The sequence below is a fragment of the Epinephelus lanceolatus genome, chromosome 2 (assembly GCF_041903045.1).
Source record: "Epinephelus lanceolatus isolate andai-2023 chromosome 2, ASM4190304v1, whole genome shotgun sequence".
NCBI lineage: Eukaryota > Metazoa > Chordata > Actinopteri > Perciformes > Serranidae > Epinephelus > Epinephelus lanceolatus.
This window is the reverse complement of record NC_135735.1, coordinates 43,651,702-43,674,539: the sequence shown is the minus strand read 5'-3', so window position 1 is coordinate 43,674,539 and position 22,838 is coordinate 43,651,702. Positions and strand designations below refer to the sequence as shown.

The following is a 22,838-nucleotide window of genomic DNA, read 5'->3' as shown; positions in this document are numbered from 1 at the left end:
ATGACGTAGTCCTCCTAGCTCCATCGAACAGTGACCTCCAGCTCTCGCTGGGACGGTTCGCAGCCGAGTGTGAAGCGGCTGGGATGAGAATCAGCACCTCCAAGTCTGAGGCCATGGTCCTCAGCCGGAAAAGGGTGGATTGCCCACTCCAGGTCGGGGGGGAGGTCCTGCCTCAGGTGGAGGAGTTTAAGTATCTCGGGATCTTGTTCACGAGTGAGGGTAGGATGGAGCGGGAGATTGACAGGCGGATTGGGGCGGCGTCAGCAGTGATGCGGACGCTTAACCGGTCCATTGTGGTGAAGAGGGAGCTTAGCCAGAAAGCGAAGCTCTCGATTTACCGGTCGATCTACGTTCCAACCCTCACCTATGGTCACAAGCTTTGGGTAGTGACCAAAAGAACGAGATCGCGAGTACAAGCGGCCGAAATGAGTTTCCTCCACAGGGTGGCTGGGCTCAGCCTAAGAGATAGGGTGAGGAGCTCGGACATCCGGGAGGGACTTGGAGTAGAGCCGCTGCTTCTCCACATCGAGAGGAGCCAGTTGAGATGGTTTGGGCATCTGGTAAGGATGCCTCCCAGACGTCTCCCTTGGGAGGTGTTTGGGGCATGTCCAACCGGGAGGAGACCTCGGGGCCGCCCCAGGACACGCTGGAGGGATTACATCGCCCGGCTGGCCTGGAAACGCCTCAGGGTTCCCTCGGAAGAGCTGACAGAGGTGGTTGGGGAGAGGACTGTCTGGGCTTCTTTGCTGAGGCTGCTGCCCCCGCGACCCGGACCCGGATAAGCGGAGGACGACGAGACGAGACGAAACGAAAAAATGCAAATAAATCCAAACGTTTCATTCCAAACTTTTGGAAGCATTTTTTTGCTACATTTTCACTTGCAATTTAAAATACTTGCATAAAAAAGTACAGATCAGTAGCACACCTGAGCAGGTGTGTGCACTCGTGTTTTAAATAGTAAGGTCTTAGAAAAAATGCATGTGTGTTGGGAGTACTGAGCATTCGCTGGATAAATGAGACTTGGATTATACTGCGCGAGTTGTTGTTTGTAACTGGATGTTTTGATATGTATTTTTGCTATTGTTGAACACGGTCCCCAATGACTTCAATTAATCAAGAATTTTCTCGAATTTTTGTTCATAACAGAGGCATGCAAAAAAACAAAACAAAAAAAAACAAACAGAGGTTTTCTTCACAAATTCAACATAACACAGAGTGAGTAATTGGCATACAAATGATCAAATTGTTGGTGAAGTGTGCCTTTAACATGTGCACTTCAACACCAGCCAATGCCATCAAGGGCTTGTCATTATTATTGGTAGTAACGCCTACTGAAGCTTTTATTCTGGTATTAGAGGAGTAAACACTTGGTAAATGATTCAGTCTGTTGTACTGAATTGGTTAAAGATTTGATCCTTTGCACACATACTAAATCTGTGTCCTGTCTGCAGTAGCCGGTGACAGAAAGGAGACTGTCAAACTGGAAATGAGCAGCTTGCTGTGTTGTTTTGAAGTAACATCAACATTTATGTATGTGAAAGACAAAGACAGTCTTCCTGGAAGTCACCGTCCAAAACATGTTTACAGCATGTAAATCCTGTAAAATCACAACTTGTCATATCCTGCATTTCTATTTGTGTGCAGATTAAATGAGATGGTGTGTTGATCAGTCAACTTTCGAAGTTGTTGGCAGTCAGAATTTGTTATCTTTGGACAGAGGCGGGCTAGCTGTTTTCCCCTGTTTGCAGTCTTACAGACATGAGAGTGGTATCAGCATTTTCATCAAACTCTAACAAAAAAGGAATTAGCATATTTCCCAAAATGTTGAATTTTTTACAACTTCGGAAAACTTACCATGATCAAAAAGACAACAGCAGAGTTGGAGGCATATTAGTATTTCACTTGAAACTCACTGGAACCTTGTATACTGCAGTGTACTGCTAGGAGGTAAAGAGGAAACTGAGACAGGTCAAAAACAACTACAGGGAGAAGATTGAGGTCAAAATGGGACAGAACAGTATGAAGGAAGTGTGGGATGGGATGAAATGAATGACAGGCAGCGGCAAGCCTGCCTCCTTGACACAGAACGACCGCACAGATGCACTGGTTTTGCGAGAGGACATCTCTCCAATTTTCCACCGTGCTGTTTTAAAACTTCAGTTTAGTCTTGCATTATCGCGGGGAAGGGGACTGCCATCTGACTGCTCTGTAGCCCCCACTAGTGGTGGGCAGCTGCATGACAGTTAAAGGATAACTTCGGTATTTTTCAACCTGGGCTCTATTTCCCAATGTGTATGTGTGCGTATGATTCATGGGTACCACTCGTTCTAAAATTGGTTCAGTATTGAGGCGCGAAACGAGCTAAAACAGAAATGGGGGCAAATGCGTCCCGTATAAACGTGCTTTTTTTGGCCACTGACGGGTTCAGATCGCCAGTGCTATCTCTGTAGATAGCATATTGTAGCGGCCCTGGGGCAGTGGTGAGTGTAAATGAGTGGAGTCAGCTGTCAGTCAGTGTTGGAGCAGAGAGGGGGAGGGCGGCCCCGCTGGGTACTGTAAGTGAGTATGTGTGTATGAAGTGTGTGTGTGTTACGCTAGAAGAGTCAGAGTTTGGGACAGAGTCTTTTACATGCTACCCCCTGGAGTGTTACCAGAGTTTTTGGAGTGCTCACATAAACGGGCCTTTTTCCCGAACGCAAGGACAGGATGTCACGCAACACCCCGTACAGCTTTCACAGGCTGCCTTTGTCGGACGGCGAGATGCTGAAGTTGTGGCTAGTTGTGCTACAAATGGATGCTAACACTCCTCTCCAGACACTGCGCCTTGCAGACCATTGGGTCTGCAGTGCTCACTTCTCCCAAGATGACTACTGCCAGCCGAAGGAAGAGAAGACATCCAATCCCGAAACACCTCTTCCTCAAGAAAACGGCTGTCCCACGAGCAGAGAGAGCTACAGACACAGTGGAACAAAGATCGTGACATCACACAGCCCAGAGGTAAGGGAAAGGCTAAGTTAATATGCTATTTACAGAGATAGCACTGGCAATCTGAACCGGTCAGTGGTGAAAAAAACACACACTTCATACACACATACTCACTTACAGTACCAAGCGAGGCCGCCCTCCCCCTCTCTGCTCCAACACTGACTGACAGCTGACTCCACTCATAGCACTGGCGATCTGAACCGGTCAGTGGCCAAAAAAAGCACTTTTAATGCGCAAACTTATACGGGACGTATTTGCCCCCGTTACCGTTTTAGCTTGTTTCGCGGCTCCGGTTGCATCCGCCTCCCTCAATACTGAACCAATTTTAGAACGAGTTGTACCTATGAATCATACGCACATATACACATGGGGAAATAGGGCCCAGGTTGAAAAATACCGAAGTTGTCCTTTAAGCTGCCTTGTACATGAATAAAACACTTATTGGTTTGACCATCTAATATTTCTGGTGCCGACTAGCAAGGGGGCAGATGTTTAATCGTTTAGACAACTCAGACTAATCTCGCGCATCCCTAGGTTTTTGTAAAGGAGTCTATGGTTAAGTATATGGTATTTATTGTTTTGTTTTGAATAGGGTATTGAGAGTCCTGAGATTTCACTGGTATTGGTATCAATTACAAAATTTCTGGTATCATGATGGGCCTGGTCTGCTGGCAAGGAGGCATCAAGGCTGGTGAGGCCAGCAGACTCAACAGGCTACTCAGGAAGGTCAGCTCTGTGGTCAGGCTGGAACTGGACAGTCTGTAGTCAGTGACAAAATCAAAACCCTCCTAGATAATGCCTCTCATCCACTACATGATGAGCTGTGGCAGATGAACAGCTCAGTCAGTCACCAGGTCATCTCACCCAGGTGTAAAACAGTGTGCTTCAGGGGCTCATTTATGCCCACTGCAGTCAGGCTGTACAACAGCTGTGGAGACCACAGACTATGACATTCACTTTGATCTGTCAGCCTCTGGCTATTCTGTCAACCCTTCACCTTGTCTTAACTCCTGTGGTTGTTTTACAGCGTCAGCACTAACCACAGGAAGTTGTAACAGTGCAGTGTGTTTTACTTTGTTTAGTTCTTGGTTTTGAGTTGGACATTTTGATATTATGTGACTTTTAAAATTGATTTTCCTTTACTCTCTCTCCCTCCTATCAGGGTAGATACCACTCGCGTGGAGTTCACCATCTCCCTCAGAGAGAACTGGTCTTTACCCTTCCTAGCGCTGCAGGTTGCCGCTATCACCTGTTACCTCAGGCCTCAGCTCACCTCCTTACAGCAGGTACACACAAACCCACACTAAATCAAAGCTATTGAGCACATCGATTGGCCTTGACACCCAATCCGTCTGCTTAAAAATCCTCCATCTCTGAAGGAGGCAGCAGAACAGCAGGAATGCATATATATGCAGTTGGTGACATGTTTAAGTATCTAATCCCAGTGTGCTGGTGTGTGTGTTTCCCTCCTCAGAAGGTGATGGTGTGGTTGATGTACGTGACAACGTTCTGTTTCTGTCTAACGTGGCAGTTCAACCAGTTCATCCTGCTTGTTCAGGCTCTCATCATATACACTCTGGACTGTGTCGACTTTTTAACAACTACACAGGTATGGCTACAAGACAGACCAGATTCCTAAAGAATCAATTCCATGGAAATATAATGCGAACTGGATACTGGACCCCAAAATGGTGCCGATTCAGCTGAATGAATATTGCTTGGCAAGTGCATAAGCTAAATAAGTGGTTGCTTTAGTGCTGTAACTTAAGCACTCAGTAACAACTTCTTCCCTCTTCTCACCTCTCTTTGCCATTGGTAGGAGGAATTTCTATACTATACACTTAATGGATTGATTGATTGATTGACCTTAAGTTCCTAACCCTCATGGGTTTTCAAGACACCAAAAGTACAGTTGCAGTGGTTAAACATTTCATTTTAATATACAATTACAGGTTATTTTAAAGGTCTAGTGTGTAGGATTTAGGGGACATATTGGCAGAAATGTTTTATAATATTTATACCTATGCTTTTATTAGTTGAAACTAAGAATCATTGTGTTTCTACTACCTCAGAATGAGCTGTTTTTCTACATACAGAGCTGGTCCTCTGGTGTCAGCTCATGGTGTCCGCCATATTGTTTCCCAGCCCAAAACAAACAAACAAAAAAAACCCCCACTGGCTCTAGATAGGGCCAATGGCGTTGTTGTGTTTTCCACTATAGTTCTTCTACATGCTTGCAATGTTGCAATCTTACCCCTAGATGCCACTAAATCCTCCACACTAGACCTTTAAAACCCAGTCTTAATCAAAATATTTTTCTATCCCAAGCTTCGTGAATAAAATCTGCCACAAAAAAGATTCCTTTTCTGAAGTACAACTCAGGTTTTTCACAGTCATCCAGCCAGAAGTAATCCACATAATTGATGTCATTTTACTTTAAAGCACATCCTTATTTCCTCAAAATTTCCTCAGTAAAATGAACTTAATTCTCAATTTTATCTCGCTCACAACAAAAGAAGTCTGCCTGTGTCTGAGTGGAAGCAAAGCTGCCGATTTCAGGAGCTGATGGTAATGTTCCTGAGCGTAACTGTGCCCATAGAGATCTTTTGTCTTTTGTTTAATCATACTTCACATCAAGTTCTACACTGTAGTAAGTTTGCAATTTTGGGACAGAGTCACAATGTTTTTGGGTTGTTCATCTGTACATCCCACTCTTGTAGAAGTGATATCACAAGAATGCCTTGAGGGAATGTTTTTAAATTTGGCACAAATGTCACTTGGACTCAAGGGTGAACTGATTATCTTTTGATGGTCAAAGGTCAAATTAGCCTGGTAAGACCATCCTGATGATGTGAGCTCAACATTCTGTTTTGGTCTCTGTATCAGTCTGGACTCTGTGTTACCTCATTTCCAGAAATTAAATTCCAATTGGGGCCAATCAGGGATCCGCACCATAGTTGACAATGTAAGCAGCCAATCAGGAACTGCATTGTAGTTGATTAAGTGAAATGCAAACTGCAGCTTGCAGAGCAGTAACGGCAGCTTCCGAAGCAGAAAGCGCTAACTCTAATGTTATTAGAGTAAACACAGCAACAAGTGAAGGTACTGCAGAAATAGAGTCAATAGGAACAATTAAAAAAGAACAAGAATATGCACCTGCAGAGTTTCTCAGAGGAAGAGACATTTTCACCGTTCTTCTGTCTGGATTTGTCAAAAACGTGATTTATCACCTGGCTCTGTTGGTGGTGAAGATGTTCCCTGGTGTTTTGTTATGCTGACTGGCTGAAGGAGTTTGTCTGTCGAGGCGATCACTCCTGCATGTTGAGCTCACGTCATCAGGATGGTCTTACCAGGCTAAAGGTCATTGTGACCTTGCGTCTGTCTCACTCTTGTGAATGCAATATCTAAAGAAGGCCTTGTGGGAATTTCCTCAAATTTGACAGAAGCATCCACCTGGACTCAAAAATAAACTGATTAGAATTTGGTGGTGAAAGGTCAGAGGTCAAGGTTACTTTTACCACACAAAACATGTTTTGGCCGTAGCCCAGGAATTTGTATGCTAATTATGACAGAATTTCACACAAATCTCTAATAGTATAAAATGATGAAGTGATGACATTATATATCCAAAAGGTCAAAGGTCAACTTTACTCTTACATCATAATATTCTGCAAAAACACTTTTCTGGCCATTACTCAATGTCATTCAGCTTAGGAACAGGAGCTCAGAAACAGAAGAAGAGACATTTGGTCAGATACTGAATTAGTGAAGCTAATCTTAGGTGTCCACCCTAAAACTGTGCTGATTGTATAGATCTTCTGTGCTGCTGGGGGCAAAATGTAAACTTTAAGTGCAACTTGACTGGTTCGCAGAGGCGTACAAGAGAAACATTTTGATCCTAATCTTCTTAATATCACAAAGTAACTTGTTCTGGAAAATTAATGACAAAGTGTTCAAATAAAATAAGTATTTCAACACATTAGCCCAGAGATGACCGTGCAAATTGTCCTAAATTAAATATCTTTTTAGTCAGTGTCTGATCAGACATCTTCACAAGTCTATTCCAAAGATGAAACATTTGAGATTTATGTCTGATGTTTGGAGGTTTCCATTTCATATCTCCACTAATGGCCAAAACTAAATTAAATTTGTGGACTTGAATAGCTCTATGATGCAGTGTTACAACTTGTAAGTTCATGGAAACCCCAACAGTATACTTTTTTTTTGCTGGTGTCTGCAGCCATGTGACATGTAGGATACTGGCTTAAGTTTCATAACACTATGTATGTGTTTCTCTAGGTGACCACTATGTACCTGGTTCAAGTGAGCAGTCTGCTGAGTGTGTGGCTCCTCCAGTTCTGTAACTCCATGATACTGGGATCACTGGTCCTAAGCTTCATCGTAGCTGCGCTCTTCATCAGACACTGCCAGGTTGGTGTGTGTGTGTGTGTGTGTGTGTGTGTGCGTGTGTGTGTGTGTGTGTGAGAGAGATAGAGAGAGTAATGAATACAGAGAATTAAAGTAAAAGTTCTAAATCGGAAAAGGCAGGAGTTGGGAACGCTGAAAATTAATATAACACTGTTAGTGTATCAGCTTCCCACAGAGAAAGATCCAGACAGTTGTGGTAGCTTGTTTACAAAACACAGATGGAAGATTAACCTGCATGATGTGAAGAGGCCTGTGCTGCAGTCTGCTTCTGCAGAAGTTAATTCCAATTTGTATGCTGGGGACACATTTTCCTGTCAGGTCTAAATGTAATTTAGTTAAATCAGATCTTATCACAGTAACAATTACAGAAACATTTAATGTGACAGGATGAAAGTGGAATGGAGAGAAAGATGGAGGAAGGTTGAGAATCACAAATTGGAGAGAACGATTTCATTTGTGGCTTTAGATAATTTGTATACTGTAACACATGCTCCTATGGTGAGACGTTTTCATTAAAAACAGGCATGTTTAACCCATTCTAATATGTTCAAGAGGTGTGGACGTGACTCACATGACTCTGACCAGTCAATGTTGAATTATGATTCTGGTGACCTCAGACTTGATTTTTGACAGCCTTGATTTGATCTCATTCCAAGTCCAAACATTAAAATAAATGTTATTAAAAAACTGCAGCATTATCAACTCTTCATTTGCCAGACAACAGACTGCACTTTATTTAAATCTTTTACTAGTGTAAATAAAAAACTCCTTTGACAGCAAATTATTTCAGATGTAGCTAATTAATATTAATGGCAAAAATGAAAGTGTTGGCTGCTGTCTGGTTGATGTGCAGGCTGGTGTTTGTGCTCAGCCAAGCATCATTTGTCAAATAAAAGAAACATCACTCTGTAAAATGACTCAATTATCACAAGTGGACAGTGTGTTTTCGAGGTTTAGCAAGACCAGCAGTTGTTGTTTCACATCAGTTTCAGTTGTCTGAGTCTCTCAGCTCAACTTTCATTCATATGATTTACTTAATTTCAACAAGAGAACAAGTTTTATTCACATGCAGCATTTTATGTTACATTCTGATTTGTTAAAATTCTATCCAACCCAGGGCTTTACAGTGCAACAAATATGTAATATATGCTACCCAAAAATCAGTCCGCTGGAGCACCTGCAGCTTTGCGCTGCATGTGTGAGACAGTCCTTAAAGGTCTCTTAAAGGGGAACTAATGTTTTTTCATCCTGGGCCCTATTTTCCAATCTACTTTTGTCTAAATGAGTGATAGGATGTTCAATATTTGACATTTCTCCAGTACGAAGCTAGGGCTGACCTGCCTGCAGCCTGTGAGCGTGCGCTATATTAAGTAATACGGCACTCAGACAGCGTCAAATAACGTCAAAATACGTCCACTAAAAATGCATTTTTATCACACAGATAGGCTCGGAAAGGAAAAGGAGAAATGAATGTCTGAGTTTACCTTTTAGCTGGGTTCGGACATGTTCCTCTGCCTGTTGCTGCTCCCTCTCTCTCCTCGTCCACTCTTCAATTTCAATGAGCCCTGGGTCCGTGTACATCCGTGTACTCCGTGTTCAAATAAATATGGGCGGCCATCAAATTCAAATGGCTCATCCAGATCCAGTGGGCCAAAATCGGGTAAAAGTTCGTACGTGTTTGTCATGGCAAGTCAAAACACTCACTCAGAGAGTGAAAGTCTGGCTCTGAAATCTCACGTCTCGCGAGATTTGAGTTGTTGCAGGAAGTTACCACTGGAGTGACCTTATAAACGCGAGGAGTTACTTTGTTTGGAGTAGTCATGGCTGAATTTTTACCTGAATTTTTGACCAACTGGATCTGGATTAGCCATTTGAATTTGATGACCACCCGTATTTATTTGAACACGTAGTACACGGACGTACACGGATGCAGAGCTCATTGAAATTGAAGAGTGGACAAGGAGAGAGAGGGAGCAGCAACAGGCAGAGGAACATGTCTGAATCCAGCTAAAAGGTAAACACAGATATTCATTTCTCCTTTCCATTATGTTGTCGGATAATTATACTAACAATCCAAGCCTATCTGTGTGAAAAAAAAATGCACTTTTAGTGGACGTATTTTGAAGTTTGACGCTGTCTGAGTGCCCTATTACTTAATATAGCGCGTGCTCACGGGCTGCAGGCAGGTCAGCCCTAGCTTCGTACTGGAGAAATGTCAAATATTGAACATCCTATCACTCATTTAGACAAAAGTAGATTGGAAAATAGGGCCCAGGTTGAAAAAAACATTAGTTCCCCTTTAAGAACACCTTGAGTGGATCTCTCCAAATTTGATACAGACATTCACTTAGACTGAAGAATATAATGAGAATTTGGTGATTGAAGGTCAAAGGTCAAGGTCAGTGTGACTTTTTTGGCCATAACTCAATAATTCATATGCAAATTTATGACAAAACGTTGCACAAATGTCTAATAGCATACAATAGTGAATTGATGACAATTTATACGCAAAAGGTTAAAGACATCACATCGCAATTTTCTGCATAAAGCACTTTGCTGGCCATTACTCAGCATCATATCTCAGGAACAGAAGGGGTGACATTTGGTCAGATACTGAATTGGTGACATTAATCTTGGGTGTCTGTGCTGATGGTATTCAAATAGTCTACAATGGGCTTACTGTATACTTATATACCCATGCTACAATTTTGTGGCCTGTACTGTACAGCACATAATGACTTGTTTAGGACTCAGAAAAAAGTTTAGTTGTTGGACTTGACTTGAGACTTGTTGGTCTTGAATCTGAGGTGGAACTTTATGCCAAGACTTGAAACTTACCAGTGACTTGCAGAGCAATTACCTTGTCTCACCTCTGAGTTAATATGTGAATGATCTGAAAATATGATGTCGGCCATGCCAGACAGTGTTGACATTTAATGTCTACATTGATGAAGAGATACATGTATCTAACGTAAAGTGTGTACAAGTGAAGATGTATGTGTCTGCTTTCTTCAAATTTCTAAATGCAAAATTGCATTGAGAAGAAAAACTGCATGTATTGACAAATATGTTGTTGCTGTCTGCTCATACAGTCTAGTCTGAAGACAGGAGGCCTGCTGGTTCGTCTGGGCAAACTGCTTCTCCACAGTGCTATGGTTCTCCTCCTCACCGTCACCATCAACTACCTGGCCAAGGTGCTCCTCTTCTTTTTCTTCCCTTGCTCTGATCCTTCCTCACTCCTCCTTGCACTTCCTATTTCCAACATATTCTCTTCTTGTCTGTCTGCTCTGGTCTTTTATTGTAGTGTTTTGTTTTGTACTCTGTACTGCTCATCTCTCTTCGTCCCCTTCTCTCCTTCATCTGCTTGTCTCTTTTCTGTCTTAGTGCTTCTTCATTACCTCTTCATTTCCCTGTTTCATCACAGTCTCCTACCTCCCTCTATGGCAGCCCTCCTCTCCTCCTCATTTATATCTAAAACTCGTAGGTATGATGTAAGCTCACCATATGATCTCAGCTTAGGTTACTTATTTATACTCTCAGCATGCTGATCTTTAGCCCTGACAAGGTGACCTTATCTGTGTGTGTGTGTGTGTGTGTGTGTGTGTGTGTGTGTGTGTGTGTTTTCAGAAAGCACTTCAGCTCAGATCAGATGAACACATCTTTAAATTCATCAAGTCAAAGTTTGCCTTGGGGCCAACAAGGTATGAACACACAGATGCATACATGCTGTACACACACACACACACACACACACACACACACACACACACACAAACAGATTCATGTGTTCTTGAAAAGTTTACTGTCATGAATCCATACTTTGCCATAAGGATGTGCTCCCACACAGTGTTGCATACATAGAGTCTGCACAGACTGCACCCTTACACCTCTTGACTTGATCCAGCTTGACTGTATTACTCACTAAGCACCAGTATTGTAGCACCTGGAGTGTTAGTGTGTGTGAATAATAGATGTCGGGGTAACGCCATCAGGCCTCTCATCGATCAGAGACAGTGTGTGTGTGTTGAGCAGCTCAGCCACTGGATAGCTGCTCCAGGGTGGCAGATAACACAGCTCACAACCCAACGCCACACAACTTGCCCTTCAATTATTCAGGAGGCTGGAAAATGCAATGCTTACTCTCCGCTCTATCTCTGCCTCTCCCTCTGTTCTGGTTTCTCTCACTTGCTGATACTGATTTCTTTGCTCTAACGGTTTCTGTTTCATATGCCTGGAGTTTTGTAAAATCTCAATTCTAGGGATGGGACAGTATACGATTTTTTCATGGATTGCAATAAAAAGCACAACTTGAGGCAAAATGTAAGGCAAAACGATTTCAGTATGTTTTAGTGCCATTTTAATGATTAAAGGGATAATATTGTGAATATTTTGGTCAGGATAATTGTGGCATGAAATTTTCATATTGTCCCAGGCCTTACATTATGAAAAAACACAAGTTTCTATTGTAATTTTATACCATATTGAGATCACAGATAGAGTTTATTTGAAAACATTTTCTATATTATAGTGCACATCTAGGTTTTTCTGTCAACCTGACAGAACACAATTTGTTCTGAAACATGAACATGTCATTAATTCGCATCAGTGTCTCTTCAGTTCCTGAATGATTTGTTATTGCTGTTTCCAGTTAGTTTGTAGTAGTAGTTGGAAGAATTGTTTTTTTTTTTTGTTTTTTTTTTTTTGTGTTTTTTCGTATATGGATAAGTAACTTATCTTTATTAAATTGTGGATGATTGGACAGAGCCAGGATTTTTTAGTGCTTCAAAGCTGTCCTGAACATGATCTGGAGTTGTTGTTAAGAGCAACAGATCCTCAGTCCAAGCCTGCTGTCAGCTGGATTATGACTCATAGGGTAAACTTCATATATGAACTAGTAGTTAAAAGTAACAAGGTGCATTTACTCAAGTATTTAACTTGGTATTTGCACTTAACTTGAGTTTTTCCATTGTATGCTTCTGTGCCCTCTACTTTCACTCCACTACATTTCAGAGGCATATATTGTACTTTTTACTCCACTATATTTATTTGACAGCCACATAGTTTCTTTATCTGGTGCATGTAGGGTGGCTTCCCTAAATACCTTCCTCATATTAGTGAGGGGCTGTGAAGGGTTCTCAGTCTGAACCCAAGCCTGACGGGTCTCTGAAAGCCCGACAGGTTGGATCGGGTTTGGGATGAAAATGTCCACTGATTGGTCAGGTCGGGCAGGGCTCGGGCTCTTGAAAAAAAGAAAAACAAAAAACCCCAACTTTTTTGTAATACATAAATAGAAAATATTAAAGAAGTGAGCAGTCTGCGCTTAATTAATGTAATTATTATTTATTTAAAATGTAAATCCAAAAAATATAATAGAATTTTAATATTGATTGATTGATTGATTGATTGATTGATAGGTTGATTAATATCATGTCTGGCCTGCAGGCAGGGGGAGAAGGAGAGCCAGACTCGGTGCAGGGTGCTCTGTCCTTCCTCCAGGACGAAGCAGGGAGCTTCTTTGGTGGGGAAATACAGTGTGGAGAGTCAGTGATCCAATTAGCTGGTTCCTTTTCCCACTGGAGAGGAGCATAGCTTGCACCACCACACAGCCGGTGTGTCCCAGTGTCAGAAGCCGAAAAGTGTTTTTGGAGGGGTCAGGCTTGGTTGGGCTTGGGCTCAGCATTTTATGTGATGATCTCAGACGAGCAGATTTCAGGCTTCAACTCACCGGCTTGGTTCGATTCGGGTTGTAATTTTTTGGTTTGTTGAGAACTCAAGGGCTGTGCATTGGCAAAAATCTTGCGATACGATATGGATCATGACACAGTGTCTATATAAACTGTGATATATTAAGATACTGGTTGTGAGGTGATATAGTGTGATTTTAAACTCTGCCTGTTGCGATGTTTTTACACTGCCTGTTTCATAGGCCCATGTCCTTTGTGTGTACACTAGTGATGTTGTTAAGAGTTGAAAAGAGTAGAAGAGTCAAATGACTGAAGATAGATAACAACACTGGAGGATCTAGCGGTTAGAAGTTAAAACACAACAGAAAATGAAACACTGACAAATCTTTGCATATGGACTATTAAACAAAAATCGCTAAGTGTTTTTGAGAATCGATAAAGTATTAGAAAACATATTATTGTGATACTCAAGTAAATTGATATTTTCTTTCACCTCTATATATAAGTGCATGTGCCATATTTACTTCATATTACTGTTGATCTTGGTTTCAGCTCTGCTCATGTTGCCTTTATTTCAAAATAAAATTGCACTGTTATCAAATTAACCTTATTAACAAATTGATTCGCTAACTACATCCATAGAACCAAATTAGTTGCATGAGAACACAATCATTTTAGCCTATAAACTACATGTTAGTCTAGATTAGTTAAGCCTCATTTACGGAGCAAGGTCCTGGGTAGTTATTGTAGCATGAGTGCAATTAACAGAAACCTAAGCTTTATCAACAGAATAACCAAAACATAATCTTCCACACACTGATTTATAGACAAGTGAGCACCTCAGCAATAAATGTTAAGCATCAAATACTATTCCATAGACTGTTTCAGTTGCTAACAAGTTTGCTCCCTCCTCACTGTGTCATCTTCATATCTTTTATGTCCATCTCCCCCCTTGCTCTATTCCTCCCTCGTGTCATCTCCCTCCTCTCTCTTCATTTGTTTCACCTCCCCTTCTACAGGGATTTTGATGCCAGTCTGTATCTGTGTGAGGAGGCCTTTGGCCTGCTGCCCCTCGACACACTGGAGCGCCTGGCTGGTACCCTGCTGCTATACCCATACATCCTCTCGCTGCTGCTGCTCAGTGGCATGTTGGCAGTGGCTGCACTGCAGAACCTGAGGTAGGTGATGGCTGGAGAGGCAGAAGGTGTCCTTGTGCAACTCTTGAAACTCACTGATGTCACATGAAAAGAAGCATTTGGCAGCTCTACTTTGGGGGGTGGTGGTAGTGGTGGTGGTGGGGGGGGGGGGGCTGTGCATGGCAATATACCCATAATGTTTAAATGAATCAGATAGTTGAAAGTAGAATTTCCAAGTTTTCTCTTACTCTTCCACTCTGTTGATGTAAATTATCAGGTGGCAGTTGAGCAATCTCCTCCACCTGTCCTTCTGTTTGTTTCTCTGTGAACAACGTAGACTGAAAGCTAATGACCAGTTTGGTCTGAAGTTTTTTAAGTATGGGCATTTACCCTTCAAACAGAAAGCAACCTATTGATTTTTGGTGACCCTATGACTTTTCTGTTATAGCACAACAATCAGACCAAACAATGACTACAACAACAGTACAATGTTGACCTCAAGTAATAGCTAACCAGATTGGTATAAGGCTTCAATGAAGGTCTGCACTCTATTGCACCAAAATATTTTAAATCAGACTACTTGTATGCGGAAGTGGAAAAGCACCTTTCAGCTCATACTGTTTTGGTCTCACCCTTATTATCAGTGTAATTTCCTGATGCAGTAGACAGTGAAAAAGATTTGATAGAAGATAGTAACTACCTGCTGGACATAGTGGTGCATTTATCAGCCAAAGAGCAAAAGATAATTCCCTCAGGAGTTGGTGTAGACCAAAACATAGCTAATAGGATAGTAAACATTGGCCTTACCTTCATCAGGTGGACGAATACAATAATAAAAATACTGTTAAGTTTGCTCCATGTCTGTGGTGTAACTAAATGCTAACAAGTTCGTCATATCTACCTTAAAGTTATTAATATGTATATGTATGCAAGTTTAACATATTCTAGGGTTGAAATGTTATTTTGAGAATACTGTGGTAACATAACCATTTCCCTTTAACCGACTTTGACACAGTGACAATAGATGTTACTATAAAAAAAAAAAATGGAATTAATGAACTAACATGCAAATTGTTCAAATACATTCAATCACTCCAAGTTGTTTTCTACAGTACATCCATCCTGTGGTTGATGTGGACCAGCTTCAATAATAAAGTGGTTAGGAACCCCTAAACTGATAACACAATGTTGACACATTAAGTCATGGACCCCCATTTCATTAGATTTCCATTCAGGGATCTCCATCTGAAAAGGTTTTGGTCGTTAGATATGATTAAGATCAGAATTCTGTAGTTGTCATCTACAGTTAAGGAAAAACCAAGAAGGAAGAGAACCATTACCAAAATAGTCACTTTTATGACTCTTTCTCACACTGGGCTCAGTTCTAGTGTGAACTGAATAGCACGTGTTTTTGAACTGCCAAAGGTATTTGACTAAAAATACAAACTCTGTCCAAGGTTTTACAGAAGCGACTCAATTCAGACCCAGTCCTGGCAGTGTTTAAATGAAAGCAGCTAATTTTGTTGAACTGGAAACAGTAAAAACCACCAGCCCACTGAGCTTTGCTGAAAGATGTGATGAAACACACACACTATTAGAATTAGAAAAAATAAATTTTCACTTGGAGCAAAGGTTGATATACTCTATTACATATGGCAACCTTTTATGGACCATTCAATAAGATTAACCCATAACACGGTGTTATCTACAGTGCAGTCTCTGACATCCCCTTTATGTTTGTTGGTATAGTTTTTTTATCGTAAGTCAGAAACCCAGTGGTAGTCACTTGTGTCTCTGCTGCACATCACTGCAGATTTAGTAATAGCATTATTGCTTCATGCTCTGGAAAACAGAATATTCTACCAGCTGCCTTTCAAAGCTTCATTTGCCTGTGGTGCAAGGTGAGGGGCCGCATTGAACTAATCACATTAGCATATCAACTCGCCCTCTGCTGTTGGAGGGCTAGAATACTAACCTCATGGAACAAAGGGCTATTTGCCAATTCAGGACTTAATTTAATCCAGTTTACCCCACCTCACGTAGAAGGAAGAGACAGATTGGATTTGTATTCAAATTGAAGCCAGAGTCCGTCTGATTCAGTACGGGAGGCCAAATTGTGGGAGTGACATCATTGCCCTCGGGCCTTTTTTCTATTTGTCTGCTTGCTGACTCCTGCAGACACAAACGGTCGTGGGTGTGCATTATTGCGTGTCTCCTTGTGCGCAAACAGCTAATGAAATCTGAATAACAGCTACTGAAATCTGAATAATCTGTATAATATCAATTCCACCCACCTACCCTTCTGCCTCTCTTCTCAAGCGTCTGGCTGTAATGTTTTATGTATCACTGTTGTCTTTTGTCTCGCTGCCTTTTTCGTTTCTCAGCAGACCTAAAGGAGGTTCAGCTGAGGAGAGGAAAGGAGCCGGAGAGGGGCGAGTGGTGGCTCTCCGTCCAGATGTGGCCTATAATCTGTTGCATACACTGTTCTATGGCCTCCTGGCTTTCAGCACTATGAGGTGAGCTCATGATCATGTAGTTGCAGGATCATTTACAAGCAGATATCTGGATTGACACACATTCTATAGTAGTCACATTGGATTAATTCCCAGACAGGGACTCTTGAAATGTACTTTTCTACTTGACGGCTTGATTCTTGATTGTGCATGCTCATGAGCAGATGCGGGAATCCTGGAAAGTGCCTCTCAAAAGCTTTTCACCAAGTGTCTGAGTGGTCCACTTTAGCCTTGATCAGCCCTCCATGCCAAGCACCATCCCATAGTGGCTTGTGTCTGAAGCGTCTTTCACACATACTGCATCCCTGAGCTTATCTAGACATTAACTGGAGCAACTGTATGCAAGTGTCCAAATCAGATGGACCAGGCATTAAACAGACTTTACCCTGCCAGCTTGCTTGTACAAAGTCTGTGAAATGTGTCACTGAGCCCATGTGTGACGAGAGCACAGTCGATAGAATTAAAAGTGAGCCAGCAGATGCATGGATGACCATGCCACTGCCGCAAAACTCAAAGAAAACAAACATCCAAGGGTGAAGAAAGGGTCATTTACACTATGACGCCAACAAAAATGTCAAACTGAAGAGGTGACAAGATGTTGGTCAAAGCCAAAGCTGAAATTGTCAAATTCAAAGAACGCCAAGAGACTTGGTTGTTTATGACCACATTACAAACCAGCTACTTAAAATCACTGCAATTTCCACATCATACTTTTTGTGTCATGTCCTGCCTCCTGCATTCCTCACCGAAACCAAACTGAGTATGTTTAGTTGGTTGGAATGCTTTTGACACTGACAATCTCCCATTGCGTGCCACAAGTTCATATGAGAAAAGGCTTTGATAGTGTCATCACACAGCAGGAATAGAAAGAACTGATACAGTTGGACCACTGACAACTGTATGAGTGACACCCTGAAACTTCAGACTCGCATGCGTCAGTGCTTGTAGTAATGTGCACCACTCAAGACAACACAAGAACATAACTGACCACTGACTAAGCCTCATCCCTCTTGGTTACTGTTGCTACATCTATCAAGATTGCACATGCAGTTCACAATAATGGTGGCAGATTTATGATAAATAATAATAGTAATAGTAGTAATTTTTAAAATAATTGGTCCTTGATTTCAGGCTAACTTAAGATAGTATCTAAGTTCTACTGGGATGGTTGATTTTGTAGGTTAAATGTCACAAGCAAATTTTATCAGCTGTAGGTAGTTTAAAAGATAACATTAGCTGCCATAGTCAGTTGTCTCTGGTTGACTCGACAAGAAGTGAAACGGGTCTTATGGTAGATATGCACTTGATGGCTACATGTATCATGCTAGAAGACTGAGGCTAAAGAATAGAAGGCTTTTAAGTTCTGGTAATTTAAGTATCATAAGGAAAACTGTAAGATCAGACTCCTTTTGCTCTAACATAACGCTGTCTGAGCTTAGCTAACAGACCTGTTCTTTTTAACAGTATCTTTTCACTTTTAACAAAAGTGTGTTTTAGAATGAGAACTAATCAATGTATTTGGCAAATGTAAGTCTATCATAGGTTATGTTGGCTGTGGCTTCACCTTGACTTTGGAAGTAGCGTTGTGTTACCACAACACAGGTTAAAAAGATGAAGATAGTTAGAAGCTAAAGCCGAACTGTAGGCTACAGATGACAGTGTAAAAGTGAACCTCAAGACAGAAGACAATAGATATAAAGGGAAACTTTGCTAATATTGAACCAGCTGTATGGCATCACAGTGTGTGCAGATAAATGGTGTTTGGCTTCCCTCCTGTGCCACCGGGACCTACGCTGCCAGACAGGCAGGAAGCTCCTAGGGAAGCCAAACACCACTCCTCTGCACGCACTGTGATGACACACAGCTGGTTAAATATCAGCAAAGTTTCCCTGCCTCCCCTCACTGGTCCCTGTAGAGCAGGTTAGGTCTTAATTCAGTGTTACAATTGTTAAAAAGCAGAAGTAGCATGTGTATACAGTCAGTAGGCTATAGCTTCGCTAGCTAGCTATCTAGGTAACCCTACACTTTTCAGGATTTGATTTAGGATTTGAAATGGGGAAGAAATGTTCATCTCCTTCGAACCTCTCTAGTTAAGGAATGTCATTAATACACACGCCCCAGGGACAACCAGGTTGAAAATGAAGAAAATTTGAAATGACTGCATGAGAGTCTATAGAGCACTGCTGTGTTGTTGTCGGACCCTGGTCTGAGCTGGCCCGATGGTTCGCTATGATTGGTCAATCTGCATCCAGGGGCGGAAGTTAGCGAAGTTATAATGGCTGATGAGAACATTTTTGAAATAAAGGGGTTAACACAAAGACACTGCCACAAGCTAAACAAAACTGGGCAACTAGTCTGTTGATATAAATGTTAATGTATTTATCCAAAACGAAAGCACCAACAATCTAATATCCAAAGAAATTATGAGTCCCATTCCCCATGATGTGGTGGCCACTTGGTACATTCTAACCCACTACTTGTATTTAAGAGCGCTGCTTTAGTGAGCACATCTTTTCTCCAGACTGAGAATATATTCCTCGAGCAGCAGCAACCAACAGCAGCACCCTCAACACTGGTAACTCAAGAAAATTGAAAGTAGAATGACTTGTTTGCAAACGTATTTAAAGACAAAGCATGGCTGTACAGACCTAAGGTAAATGCATGCACTTGGTTTTGGAAAGGCTGGAAAAAGATGCCCTCCTCCAACTGCTTACTACAGCCCCATGCATGTGGAGGAATCCAAAGGTTGATGGGCCTGCTGTGCCTAGTTACAGTTACTTGGTGGGGGGAGGGGTTTGGCAAGCAGTCAACGAAACTTCTGGACTGTATGTAAGCACCCTTATGAGATCATTTATAAACCTACACACGAAATTGGGCTGGGAGAACGCTGAGGCCACTTCACATGCCAAGTTGGAAAGTCAAAATTAAATTGCTGTTTATTTAACTTTAATCAGAGGCAGAAAAAAGTACACATGGCACTGTCTACTGTAGAATACTTCACCCTGTGTATTGCTTTTTTTCCCGACAATTAGCCCCATTAGCCTTCCCTCTCATATTCCTCTCCTGCTTTATGTTGCTTCTCTCTCTTGTTGGCACACACAAACACCACGGCCTGTTTCTGTGGTTCACCTAACTGCATCATCCATTGGCAGGTTCCCTCTGTGGAACAGCACCACCGCTGGGGCTCCAGCTATAGACGCCAGACTCTGGCTGTGGGGTGAGAGTTCTGACACCACTGCTGGCACTGAGGCTTTACCACTGAACAGAAACACCTTTCTTGCGGTCGACTTTCATATCCAGCTACTTTTTTTATTTTTTAATGCCCAAAATGTTTCATCTCCCTGAGCTGGCAGATTTTACTGCTACTGTGACATGCTGGCTCCCGACAAATTTGCTCTTGTTGGTCACACCAGAACTATGACCACCAAACAATCTCAGCTGACTGGCCTCAACCTCTGCAACAGCTGCCTCAATTTTCCACTCAGTGCAGGCTTTCTGTTTGATGTACAGCCTGTTTCTTACCTCAGAATGTTATTTTTTGTTATTAAACATTAATCATTCATTATTAAACATTTTTTTAGTGTTTTGATATTGTCTAGTTTGGTTGTCATGCATTTGCATGTGTTTAAAGAGTAACTACCCCGCATCTGAAAATCTTGTTTATGTTGACCTCTAGTGGTTCAACCTCTTGCTGGAGTGAAGTAAAGGTATACTCCAGGACTCATTAGCATCATTGTTGGATGTGGTTATAAGTGCCACAAAGCACATTTTGGACCACACCCAACCCAGCGTTAGTTGTTGAACGTGGTCACAGGTATGGTTGGGATAAAAATATTGACATAGGAATGTATCGTAATACTTTCTCTTGTGATATATTATCGATACACTGGTGCCAAATATTGATATCTTCACAAGAACATGCAGGCGCTCTAAATGGAGTCTTCTGCCAGTTTGACTTACCAGAGTCATGACTTCAAGACTCCTTGTGGTACTACTTATCAAACAAATGGGGGTAAAGTTGACATGCGTTGAAGAAGAAACTCGCAGGAGGAAAATGGCGGACAGTGCAAACAGCAGTGGAAAACAAATCAGAGAGGCATCGTCATCTTTCAGAATTTAAGACTGGGCCCACTTGGGCTTTTACAACACAGATGGGACAAACAAAATCAGTGAAGTCCACAGGATATGCAAGAACTGTCTTGTGAAAGTAAATTACATGGGCAAAACAACAAATATGCGTAGCTACCTGATTCGTCTTCGTTCTGATCTCATTATGGAGAAAACGGTTAACGCTGCCTGAACTGTACCTCAGCCCACAATGAATACAGCGTTAAGAGCAAAGCTTCCTTTTTCGTCCTTTAAACAGTATATCATCAGAACAGTTGTAGGGATATTTTTTCTTCGTCTTCAGTTACACAGACATTATGATGCATTGTAGATGGTTGTCTTGCAATATATCAAGTATCACAGAATCGCTGAATCGTGATAGCACACAGCAACATATAGTATAGTGAGTTACTCTGTGATCCCTATCTCTAATCAGAGGCGAAACTGTCTTGAAGCTTTTCCCCAGAGACCATAGCAAACACTGTTCTTTAACCCAGTGTTAAGTCACTCTTAAAATTTGTGAACTCATTAATATCTGTAGTCAGAATGGGTATTTTCAGTAGTCAGGCTAATGAGTCACTCATTAGTAGTTTTTTTTTTAGACCCTATTTCTGGGGATGATGTTGCTCACTGAATAACGGTCAGTCAATTCCGTAAAGATGTGCAACTATTATCATGAATGTTGTTACAGAATTTTTTTTAAATTTTATTTTATTTATTTTTTGCAAAGCCTTGTGGTTGAAAGTACAGGATACACGGGGCGTCGGTGGCTTAGTGGTAGAGCAGGCGCCCCATGTAGAAGGCTGTTGCTGCAGCGGCCCAGGTTTGACTCCAGCCTGTGGCCCTTTGCTGCATGTCACTCCCTCTCTCTCTCTCCCCCTTTCACACTTGTCTGTCCTATCAAATAAAGGCTAAAAATGCCCCAAAAAATATCTTTAAAAAAAAAAGAAAGTACGGGATACAAACATTACAAGTAATTTTGGCTGAAACTATTTCAATGACATCATGAATTATAAATAGAAAAATGCATGCAGATGGCTGGTTTTGTAGGTGAGGAGGCCCCTGCTGGTGTTTATCACGACCAAATTATGTTATATCCTGTACTGGTACAGCTACAGTACCAATTTTGCACAATGCTTCATTATTAGCTGTACAGGGTTACACAACTGTGTGCCATGCAGTTTTTTCCATTTCACATCTATAATTTTAAGCACTGCAACCCTCCCAGGCCTGATTCCCAGCTTTAATGTGCAATTGTCAAATGGTATTTGTTGCCAGCATCATCAGTACATTGCTTGGTTGAGCACATTTCAAGCTGCACACACAGGCTGCCATGCTTGACATCCATGATTCATTATTGCAAAAGTATAATTGCCTTTTAACTTTAGGCTCTTTGTGACGACTGTCAAGAAAAGCAAAGAGATTACAGTTGGAATCATCACTTCTTTTTCCGGTATTAAAAGAAACCTGCAATTATTCAGTCAAAGAGAAAAAGGGAATATTCTCGTATTTGGTTTACTCATAGCAACATGGTGATGCAGGTTTACAAAGGTTCACGTAAGTAGCACACTGTGTTCTTGTGGTAATTGGAGTATATGTGGTGGGCAGGATTTTAAATGGTATTTTTAATGCACATTGTACATGTACAAATGCACAAAAGGAGACAAATCTGAAAGCTCTTAATACAGCAGCAGCCAGGTAGTGCAGAAACTGACACATTTGATTTCAGCAATTTCTCTAAAATGCTGATGAAGAGCGAAAGGCCAAAAGTGCAGAGAGCCATTCGTTTCTGTCAGACAGCTCCTTTGCATTAAAAAGTACCGAGATTTATTTCCGTGAGGCTGCACTTCTTTATGCCTCCTCTCTCTCGCACGGCTCCATCTCTGTACCTGTCAACAGTTTTTCAGCTCATTTCATTCCCTCAGTCTTCTCTGTCTTTTAATCTTTTTCTCATTTGTTTAGAACACATATTTATGTGCTTTGAA

General features: G+C 41.6%; 1 protein-coding gene across 5 annotated transcripts in view; it reads left to right on the top strand.

Annotated features, from left to right (window-relative positions):
* The window catches only part of dpy19l3 (dpy-19 like C-mannosyltransferase 3), a 111,141-nt gene that overhangs the window by 39,361 nt on the left and 48,942 nt on the right, over positions 1 to 22,838 (top strand). For 3 of the 5 annotated variants that reach the window (XM_078161869.1, XM_078161870.1, XM_078161867.1), the window contains 7 exons: positions 4,148 to 4,271; positions 4,460 to 4,594; positions 7,285 to 7,416; positions 10,506 to 10,607; positions 11,041 to 11,114; positions 14,117 to 14,275; positions 16,618 to 16,749. In XM_078161869.1, the coding sequence (XP_078017995.1) occupies positions 4,148 to 4,271; positions 4,460 to 4,594; positions 7,285 to 7,416; positions 10,506 to 10,607; positions 11,041 to 11,114; positions 14,117 to 14,275; positions 16,618 to 16,749 (858 nt within the window). The remainder of the gene's footprint in view (positions 1 to 4,147; positions 4,272 to 4,459; positions 4,595 to 7,284; positions 7,417 to 10,505; positions 10,608 to 11,040; positions 11,115 to 14,116; positions 14,276 to 16,617; positions 16,750 to 22,838) is intronic. The other 2 variants (XM_078161874.1, XM_078161868.1) reach the window with 1 other exon arrangement.